This window comes from Chaetura pelagica, unplaced genomic scaffold, assembly GCF_000747805.2.
Source record: "Chaetura pelagica isolate M959 unplaced genomic scaffold, ChaPel_1.0 scaffold32, whole genome shotgun sequence".
Lineage (NCBI taxonomy): Eukaryota > Metazoa > Chordata > Aves > Apodiformes > Apodidae > Chaetura > Chaetura pelagica.
Genome location: NW_009952368.1, coordinates 1558186 through 1568632, shown reverse-complemented (window position 1 = coordinate 1568632; position 10447 = coordinate 1558186). Strand labels below are relative to the sequence as shown.

The window sequence follows — 10447 nt, the reverse complement described above, 5'->3', positions numbered from 1 at the left end:
GACCCCGCAGCCCCCGGGGGCCGCCCCGGGCCTTTCCCTCCCTCGGGCCCCAGCTCCGGGGGGGGGAAATATCTACTGGAAACCCGGCTCCAAGGAAAAAAAAGCGGTGTTGGGCAGCGGGGAGAAGGCGGGGGGGGCGGCTCCTGGACACCCCGCCCCAGCCCCGGGGCTCCGCGATTTTCCCCAGATGCTGCTTTTCATCGGAAAATGCTGATTTTTACTTTTTGGCTTAGTTTTCCATCACTCCCGGTGCCCTGATTCCACCTCAGTCACCCCCAGCAACGCTTTCAGGTTTATTCTGGGGGATTTTGGGAGTCCAGCTTTCCTCTCCCACAGGTTTTGCCCCAGGATAAACCCCGCAGTTAGCAAAGAATCCCTGTTACACCACCAGGATGAGGGAGCAGAGGAAGATGAGGAGCTGGAGAAGCAGCAATAGCTTTATTTAACCATCATTTCTTAGAGCCAGGGCCCAAACCAGCCCCACGGCCGTTGGGGGAGCACTTGGGTAAGCTGGAAACTGAGGTCTCCAGGACCTGCCAAGGAAACACTTCTCATCTACCCCGGCCCAAAGCTCCATCCTGAAACCAGTTAAAAATCACAGTTCTAGCTCTAGCCTAGTCCCTGCAGATGCAAAAACATCCCAAGCCTGATCCCGCCCTTCACAAATCCACCTCAAAACCCCTTATTAGATCTGTGGCGTCTTCCCCTGACGCAAACAGCGGTTAATAAATAGCACCAGGCCTCACATGATTGTCCAGGGGGAACAGAGAAGCTGCCCCTGGCTCTGTGCCCCAGTGCCACCTCTGGCCCCGGGGTCGTGGGTTTGTTCTGTGTCCAGTGGGATGGCAATGGGGAAAAGAAACCATCGGGCACGCTCGGCCGCCCGCCCTTCCTGCCACAGTTAATATTGGAGAGGCAGCAAGCGGGCAGCGGCTGGTGGTAAATGTTAATGCTGGGTCATGGTGCAACCTCCTTCCAGGACGGCATTTCCCACCAGTGTCATTTTTTTGAGGGAGAGACCTGTGAAATTTCAATATGGGGAGGGAAAGCAGCACTCTGAGGGGCTGGAGCAGACAGCAAAGGGTCACGCTCACCTGGAGATTAAATACAGATACTTTTTTCCTAGGAAAAAACACTTTCCAGAGCAAAGTAGAGGCTTGGTACCAAGCTGGGTGGATGTTACTGGAGGAAAAGTCCTCACCAGAAAAAGTGAAGGAGCAATTAAAACCTGGCCCTAGACCGCAAGCTGCAAAGGCAGGGGCTCTCCCAGTTGCAAACCCAGATACTGACCCCACATACCTTGTTTCTCTTCGTTTCACACTCCCAAGGAGACAAACAACCCTTGAAAACAATTTATTCTGCAGCTGAAAATTTAACACCTGCCTCTAAACTGGCTCTGCAGAGGGATGGGCTCTGGAGTGGGCAGGCCCAGGCACAGCCCCACTCTCCACTTCCATAGAAATCCAGGGAGGGGGACACAACCAGCAGCTGCCCCCTCACAGACGCTTCCCTGAGCGAGCACAGAGTGCAGCCAAGTCACGGAGCCGCAGCCTCCCCGAGGGGCTCCGGGCCACTGGGACGCAGGACGAGACCACTGACTGCAGAGCATGGCTGTAGGCTGGGGAAGGGAACAGAGAAGCAGTGCTAAGGGATGAAAGGTCTGGGTTCTGCTGCAGCCTTTTATCATGAACCAGAGAGAGAAAACTCCTTTTTAAGACAAAGTGACATGCCTGGAGTTTTCCACAGTTGTCCGCATGTTTCTGGGTACGGAGCAATACAAGACCCCACGCAAAAAAGCCAAAGAATTTTATCAAGCCCAAATTTCTTTTTTCCCCCCTACAAGACACCTCCCAAGTATTTTTCCAAGATCAGAGCACTCTCCAATATAATTAAGATAATTTCCACCATCTTCATGCAACCTCCCCGCAGCAGATCACAGCAAAGAGGTTTCCTGTGCCCATAACAAGCCTGTTTGCAGCATTTTCCTTCCAGTTCTCCCCCACCAACACAAGTATTACGCATAGGCTGGTGCTTTGCAGAGGACACCACCAAGGTCCCTGAAGGGACAGAGGGATAGAAAAAAGCAGCAAAGCACCAGACTTGGATTATATTTGCAGGAGTGTCTCTACCCAGCAGCCCAGCACCACAGAAACATCCAGGCGGGTTTGATTTCTCCCCATCTAATTAAGCCCTCCTCTCCCCAGGCAGAAGCTCCTACCTCGGTGGTTTTTGTAGAAGATGCAGTTGTTAGCACAGGTATCTGGGTGGGAGTCCCAGAAATCAGACCCGCAGGAGCACAGTGGCGGCAAGTCTATGTTGGAGAGTTTTATCTTCTCCCTCAGCTGGGCTCTCAGAGCTTCGATGTACCTGCAAGGGACAAAATATTCACCTTGCCAGCACCACCCGGCACGGCGCATGGAGTAGGGACCTGCCGCACCTCGCATGCTCCTTATTGCGTTGCCGCTTCTCCTGGACCTTCCTCACGCTCCTCTCCTCCAGCTGCAGCTGGGCCAGGGTTTCCCAGGCCCCCTCTCCCGGGGGGAGCTCTGGCTGATCAACCATCTCCTGCAGCCGCTGCTCTTCTGCCCGGCGCTGCTTCTCGTTCTTCCTCTTAATCCTGCAGGCACAGACATACTTAGAGCAGGAGCTTCTCCATCCCACCCTCTGTTCCCTGCTGGCTCCCAGCTGCAAGACCAGGGTAAGGGAATTCAGACACTTCTGCTCTCTCCTTCTGAAACCAAGTGAGTTCTTTAAGATCTACCAGAAAAGCCCAACCGCTCAGCTTTTCCACTCCCAATTTCCTCTCCTCATGGATCCTACCATGAGCTGGAGGGTCCATACCACAGTGATCCTACCAGCTTCCAGGACAAGGAGCACAACAGGGCTGTAGGAGAGCACTGGATACAGCCAAGAAGCTCCAAGGATCCCACATCTACTCCAAAATAGGCTTTTGTAACCAAACCTTCCTCTATTTCCTGCACCCACCCAGCTCTCCAGATCTTTCAGTGGAATATGAGTTGTGTAAGTGACACATGTAAACAACGCGCAGCAATTACAGAACACAAAGACTTTAAACTGAAGCATCTGCCATTTTCCTCCCACTGAGGAGTACCAAATGCAAGAACATGTTACAGGCTGATCCCTGCCAAAAGGCATTTAAATAAAATAATATTTTTTAAAAATCAAATCAAGGTTGGGTAGAAGCCAGAGGGAGAAAGTGTAGTTGAAGGAGACATTTCAGCTGTTACTCTGTCTGGGGGGGTCACATCTTTACATCCACAGGGAAAGTGCTGAAGCCAAGTCTTCCCTAGTCAAGTTATAAACTCCAAAACGTTTCTTAAATGAAGTGGTAATAGAGCCTTAACTATCCACCCATAAATCTTTCTGCTATAGAAACTGAGGCCAAGGCCAACTTCAGGCTTTACACCACATAATTGCAAAACCAGATCCTTTCCGCGTACGCTCCCTGAAACCGAGGGAAAAAAAATACCATCATAAAAAGATATCACAGGAACTAGGAAGTCCCTGGTGACTCGCCAGCACTTGCAGGGCAGGAGAAGGTCTCTGAAGATCCACTTTAAATGTCAGGAACGTGGCTGAAGAGGTGTTTCTTTAGCCTGGCAATTTCTCTCCGAAAAGTGATAGTGAAAATCCTGCCCCACTCCCACAAAGCCGCTGTAGAGACCACAATGCTCTGAGCTCCAGCAGTTTATTTTAGAGGAAGAGACAATAAAACCCCCTGAACCCTCTTTCCTATTTTGGTGTGAATTTGCAGAGCTCCTTCTTAGCCAACCCCTTCAAAGGGAGACGATGACTAAAACACCAAAACAAGTGCTGACACTTTTACACAGATACTGAGTTTTCAACCCTGGAACAAGTGCTAGGAAATCTTTTTATTACACTATACACCTTTATAGCTGTAAGGGTGAAGGGTCCGATATTAAAAACCATGTAGATAAGAGCAGTGTAACAACAATGACATGACCTCACCCCAAAGCATGGACTGTGCCACAAGTCACAATTTGATCATCCTGACTCCTATCCCAGCCATTCAGGAATTTGGAAAGTAGCTAGAGAAGGACTCGACATGGCTCAAGGATCCCTCCTGGGTCCAATGAATCCCACTCCAGGGCTAACAGATTGGGTGCTAAAATAAACCCAGGAGATAAGCCAGGCTTTACAACTGCTGCTTGTGTCTTGGTGCTTCTTTCAACGTACTCATGATTTTTAACAAGTTGAAGAAGTGGCATTTTTAGCCCGGCTCCCAGTCAAGGAGCCAGAGTGTTACCCAGCAAGTGGGGCTTTTTGGTACCAAGCTGGATCATTTTCTCAAAGCCTCTGCTTTGAGCTGCAGAAGTGCTCTCCAACACAAGTGCATGCAACCCCCCCAGTTCTCCAAAAGGCCCTGCCTGTGACAAAGAAGGTGACACTGAGGGGCTGGTGCTCACCACATATACTCACTCAGCAACTCTCTTCTGCCTCTCCCTCTGCCTCTGCTGCTCCCTCACCTGCTCACGCTCGATGCTCATGAAGAGGCGCCTGCACCTCAGGAACTCGCTCTGACGCTGTGGGGAACAAGAGGCTCCTCTGAGGAAGACGTCTGGGATCACTGCCAAGTGAGACCTTGATTCCTGGAGCTCCTGGCCATCAGGATAGAAACCTCACTCCTTCCCTAGGAGTCTCCTAGTGCACAGGTCCCAGGGCTGGAAAGCCAGAGAAGTGGCTCCTGGGGGATCCCTCCCCCAGGAGAGGGGGATCAAGAGATCTTGGAGCATTTGAGAACTTTGCACCAGCATCCCTCAACTCTCCCTCCTTATGGATGGAGGCTCCATCATAGGACAAATCCCTCAGCTCTTGCTTTCCTGGGAGTAGAAGAGCTGGTTCTCCCCTCAACTACTCCAACAGAGTTACAAGGCCAAGGATTTCAATCCACCAGGGAGGCTGCTGGTCCTCTGCCTGTACAACACAGAGCTGGAGCCACTAAGAACCCCAGAGGTGGCAAAGGCATTGCTGAGACAAGTCCAAGAGGCCTGCAGGGGACAACTCCCTCCCTGCAAACAGAGAGGTTCAGTGGCTTAACCCCACCAATGCAGCAAGGGCAGGGAAACCTCCTGGCTAAAGCTCATGCCAAAAGCCTGGGAATCCCTCAGGACATAACTCGTTTCGAGGCCAGGAAGTTTAGGCTGGGATTTTTGCCTCATTCACACCAAGAGTTTGTCCATCCAAGCCCTGCATGGCTGGAGATAAAGGAGCATGAGAAGTCATCAGCTCGAGAGTGGTGAAAACCTGATGGAAAAAAACCACAAGGAAGAGAGTCCTGCCTAACCAGTTATCTCAGGGTGGATCAGAGCCAAGAAGATATAAAGCCAGGGGCAGAGAGACAAGCTGGGGGCAGGAGTAGCCTGACAAGCACCAGCTGCTGTGACACCATCTAGAAACCACCACTGAATTTGGGAAAAATGCACAGAAGGGGCAGAAAAAACTCACAGTTCCTTCAAAGTCTTTTCTAGTTTCAGGCTGTGAAAAGAGGCAAGTGTTCCTCTTCACTTCAGAAAGCAGGAAAATAGAAGTCACTTCTTTCAGACAACCCAGAGAAACTTCACCCCTTCACATTCCACTGATGAGTGTGAAACAGACTCTCCATAAGCCTTGACCATTCAATTGGAGACTCAGCATCACACCCTTCTCTCTGCCTCACACCCAAACCACATAAAGTGGGTTTGTTCCCTTTTGTTTGTTTTTAAACATTTTTGGCAGCTTCTTCCTCTCCACACAACCAAAGAAAGTGATACCTTTGTTCGGCCAGGCACAAGGAATGAAGCTTGTTTCTCCTTCCACCCCTCAGTGTCCCAGATTTGGAGAAAGCAGCATGGAATGGTTGCACTTATGGCCACAATGAACCTTAAATAGAACTCAGTAGGTTGGTTCAAGGCATGAGCCACCACCAATGGTGAGGAACTTGTAAAAGATGCTTTGTGAGGCTTCATATCTGAGCAAGCAACATCCCTGTGCTCAATACCTTCCAGCCCTGACATGGAGACAGAACAACAAGGACAAACCTGCTTCTTGGTTTCCTCTTGGTCCACACCAGCCCAGAGCACAAGTGGAGCTTGGCCATCAGTGCAGGGCCTCTGGGGAGGCTCGGGCAAGCGTGAGACCTTCACTGACCCATTCTGGAACTGGAAAATAACCCAAGAGAGCAGCATCAGCACCCTCACAGTCATGTTTCTCATCTTCTCTTAGCTGGAAGGGATTATCCCTACAGTCCTCAACAGCATAAGCCACCTATGAGCTAAGTTTTTGGAGGGTATGGGTTGGCCATCAGCAGGAGATACAACATGGGGCATCTCTGTGCAAGTGCTTGAGGCCAAAGCTTTGCCAAAACACTAAGGATATTCTTGAAAGAGGTTCCTGGTTTAGTTAAAGTATGGATTCACACTTCCCTTAGCCTGGAGGAGGCTCAGGAGGAACCTTCTCACTCTCTACAACTCTCTGAAGGGAGGTTTTAGTCAGGTGGGATCAGGCTCAGGCAACCAGTGACAGGATGAGAGGGCACAGCCTGAAGCTGCTCCAGGGGAAGCTGAGGTTGGATATCAGGAAGCACTTCCTCACAGAAAGGGTGATTAGACATGGGGATGGACTGCCCAGGGAAGTGGTGGAGGCACCATCCCTGGAGGTGTTCAAGGAAAGGCTGGATGTGGCACTTAGTGCCATGGTCTGGCTGATGTGGTGGTGTTGGTCATAGGCTGGATCTGATGATCTTAAAGGTCTTTTCCAGCCTTGGTGATTCTGTGATTTCATTATGAACTCCATGAAGTGTAAGAAAAATAACAACGCAAACAAAAAAAGTGTCTGAGGAATTTGACAGTCATAACCTCAGCCTAAACATCTGTGCCTTTTCCCCTGTTCCATATTTCCCAAGCCAATATTTCCACTCCTGGCCAGCCTAACCAGCCAAGGTTAGGCACACAGAGCTGTAGCCCAGAAGTATTGTGAACTACTCCAGGGAATTGAGGTGAAATGTTTCCACACCTCAGATGCTTAAGGAAAGCCTTCCTGAAACCAAAACCAGGATGGATAAATCCATTAGCTCCACCCTACTGCCTCTGAGGGGGGTGTTCAGCTAGCCTGAGGCACAGAGATCATCACAGCCAGCTCCTGCCCCTGAGGCAAAGCTTTTTTTCCCTGTTTTCTAGGTTTCCAGCTGATTTGCTGCACCAGCTGCTGCTGGCTCCGAGCTGCGTCCAGTGGAGGCTGCGAGCACACACACTCTGCTCCAGCCTTCACCAGCACCACAGGGCAATCCTGCACAAAGCCCCTTCTGAGGCCACAGCTGTGAGATGGAAGCATCGAGGCAGAAGCCACCACACCACTCAAAAGCCTGTTTTGACAACATTAGGCTTCAGAGTGAACCAGGCCTGAGGGAGCAACTGCTCTACTACAACAGCAGCTTCACCACCTCTGCCAAAATAAACCCAAATCCCAGCAATTCCAACCTCTAAAAAACAACTGGCCCAGCCACACCAGCCTTACTTTTTCAAACTTGATTTTGATGTAGAAGTCCTCATCTTGCTCAGCACAAGGTGGGACCATGCCCTGCTCCTGCAGCTCTGCTGGGAGATCATGATGTCCAGCCAGAAGCAGTTCCTCACTCTCCTCTTCTGCAGGCACCATGGCCGGCCCGCCAGACCCCAGTTTCTGGAGGAGAAGGGAGGAGAGTGGGGTAAATATTGAATTAAATTTGCTGCTTTGGTGGTGGGGGAAAATCCAACATCCTTCTGCACAGGCCAGAAGCAGCTTTAACTCTGTAGAATCAGTTGAAATCTGGCAAGCAGCAGCACAACATGTTCAAGCACCACCTAAAGGCACAAGAGCCAAAAATTCCAAATTTCCCTCATGATTCTCTTCTCACCAAGTGCAGAAATGGGGGCACAGGTGTCCAGGGGGCAAGGGGCAGGCCAGGAGAAGACCTCTCCAGGTGCCACTGTGCAACTGCAAGGTGATGGGAGCTCAAGAGTGCCACTGCTCCTTCAGCTGGTAAGTGGGCTGGCTCCCCACTGGCAAGCACCAATATTTTGAGAGGCAGAAGATTGTTTCCTACAAACTAAAAAAAACAAATGCCAGAAGCAAACTCAGAGCCAGGATTGATATTTTTACATATATATATATATGTCTTTTCCCCTGCCTTGCTGCCCCTTCAGCATGCTGGGAAGGGAAGAGAATTGATGACAGGAAGAGGATGGATCAATTAGAAGAGAGCAGGTCAGGCCAGGGATCCCTTGAAGGATGGAGGATAGCCTGGAGTTAACCAGAAATTATTTGATAATCTGATACTTTGATATTTGATTATTTTATATAATCACAAAATTATTTGATGATTCCTCCATCAACCCTGTTACTGTTGTGCCATTATGACTGAAACACATCACTGAAAACCTGCTTTGGTGAGGCCAAGAGAGCAAAGCGGAAGGGTTACTGCTTTCCAAGGATGCTCTGAAGGTAGAAGGAAATGAAACTGGGGGAAAAAACCCTCAATTTTGCAGAATGATGATGAGCTGGGGAAAAGAATTTGGGTGCTGTCATGCTGAGGACCTACAGAAGACCTGGTGAGCAGGATGATCAGAAACACAGGTCACATTTTCATGTAATCACTACATAGGTATCTGCTTGGGAAAGCAGGAAAGGAACTCTTGGAATGTTTTTTGACCTGAAAAGAAATCTCTGGGAGAGAGGAAAAGCAATGATTTGGGGAACAAGGACTATGGATTGCCAGGAATGCAACTCTTCAGAGGGAAATAAAAAAGAACAATGCAGAAAACAGAATGGAAGGAGAAAAAAAAATCCTGTAAACTGAGCAAATGCAAACTAGATGTCCAGGTTACCAGAAAAGGGCAGTCAGTTCTCCTTTAAATCAAGGAGGAGAAAAGGCAACACTGAATAAAAAGTTTTGGCCTCAAGTATTTGACTGCCTGACTTTTGGATAAAACAAGATGAAATCACCTTGCAAATAGCCTGTGAGCTGCTAGGAGACAAGATAAACAGTATAAATTCGTCAAGAGCAAGTAAGCTGGCTTGAACTTCTCCTCCAAGAGAAGAAAAAGGCCTGGGGCAAGGCACAGCAGAAGACATCTTGGTTTGAGCTTCAGGTTCAACACTGGTGAGAAGAAATGCCTGTTAGATGAAATTATTACATGGGAGGTGCAATACTGATGAAAAGCACTACCCAGACGTCATCTGTGGAGTTCATGGCACAAAACCAGGGTAAGACCTGGTTAGGTTCTGCTCCATAATCTCATCATCAGCCTGGATGATGGGACAAAGAAGCATCTTGATTACGTTCATCCACCCTGCCAAGCCACTTGAAGCTGTGGGAGTGATTGAGAACTGGCTGAAAACACTTGGGTTGACACCAAAGGGATCTGCTAGAAGAGGCAAGACCAGGAAATTCAAGGAGAACCAGAGCAAAGGGCAAGGCAGGGCACTCCAGCAGCTATTTCCAGGGTGGTTAAACCTCCTGCATCCCAAGGGAAGGGAATAAACTGCTGTTCTGCCTAGCTGTTGACATGGCAAACATTTCTACAGGGAGAAAGGGTCAGATTAATATTAGAGATTTGTTCTCTCCTATCTTGGAGTAATAAACCAGGTTAATGTAATATATCAATAAATCTCTTCCTGGAACAAGTGGCCTAGGGAAGCTGTTAAACCCTCCTTGGTTTAAGAAGAGAGTAAACCAACTGCAGCTCTGGTAAGGTCTAGGTGAGAGGATGGTGCTGATCCCTCCCAGCCTGGTTTCTCCTTGTTTCTGGTGAAGGACTCACTATGGGACTCCCTCATCCCTTGGACTCGCGTGGGCAGAGACAGTGTTATTGACGCAAGGCTTTAGTGCTGCTAATAGCCAAGTAATGAATCTCTCCCTTCTTGCTGAGCAGTCTGGCTTAATCAAGGAGTGACACAGAAGGGATGTACACTGTCCAAAATAGACAGTGAGGGTTTTCCAGCCCATAATTATACTGTTTTGGTATCTCTTGTTCCCAAAGTTCACTTCCTTGAACAGAAATCCAACAGTACACAGAGAAGGAAGAGTCAGACCAGGCCTTATATTTTCTAGATAACAGCCAGCCAAGATCTAGTTCACCTCTGATTAACCCAAGAATAAGATGGGAATGAAGAATTGCAAGACGGGCAGGAAACTGGCTCTGGAGGAGGCAGTAAGACAAACTGCCAGGTTGGGGATCTCCAGAGCTCACGGATGGATAAATTATGTCAGTTTAAGTTTACGTCTTGGCACACAGACAGATAAAAGCTGCCACAAAAAGCTGCTCTTGAGAACTGTGATGAAATCAACAGAACAAAAGGTGATACACTTGGGGCTGGCCTCCTCACACACCCACAATTTTCCACCAGAGACCAGCCTGGGTGAGGAAAACCCTCCAGACCTTTGCCACAC

At 49.2% G+C, this 10447-nt stretch overlaps 1 protein-coding gene across 1 annotated transcript in view; it reads right to left on the bottom strand.

The window, feature by feature from the left end:
* The window catches only part of LOC104398075 (sugar phosphate exchanger 2-like), a 24583-nt gene that overhangs the window by 11178 nt on the left and 2958 nt on the right, over positions 1-10447 (bottom strand). The window contains exons 4-8 of the mRNA XM_010008120.1: positions 7534-7698; positions 6060-6179; positions 4462-4565; positions 2438-2617; positions 2219-2367 (exon numbers count right to left, since the gene is read on the bottom strand). Of these exons, the coding sequence (XP_010006422.1) occupies positions 2219-2367; positions 2438-2617; positions 4462-4565; positions 6060-6179; positions 7534-7698 (718 nt within the window). The remainder of the gene's footprint in view (positions 1-2218; positions 2368-2437; positions 2618-4461; positions 4566-6059; positions 6180-7533; positions 7699-10447) is intronic.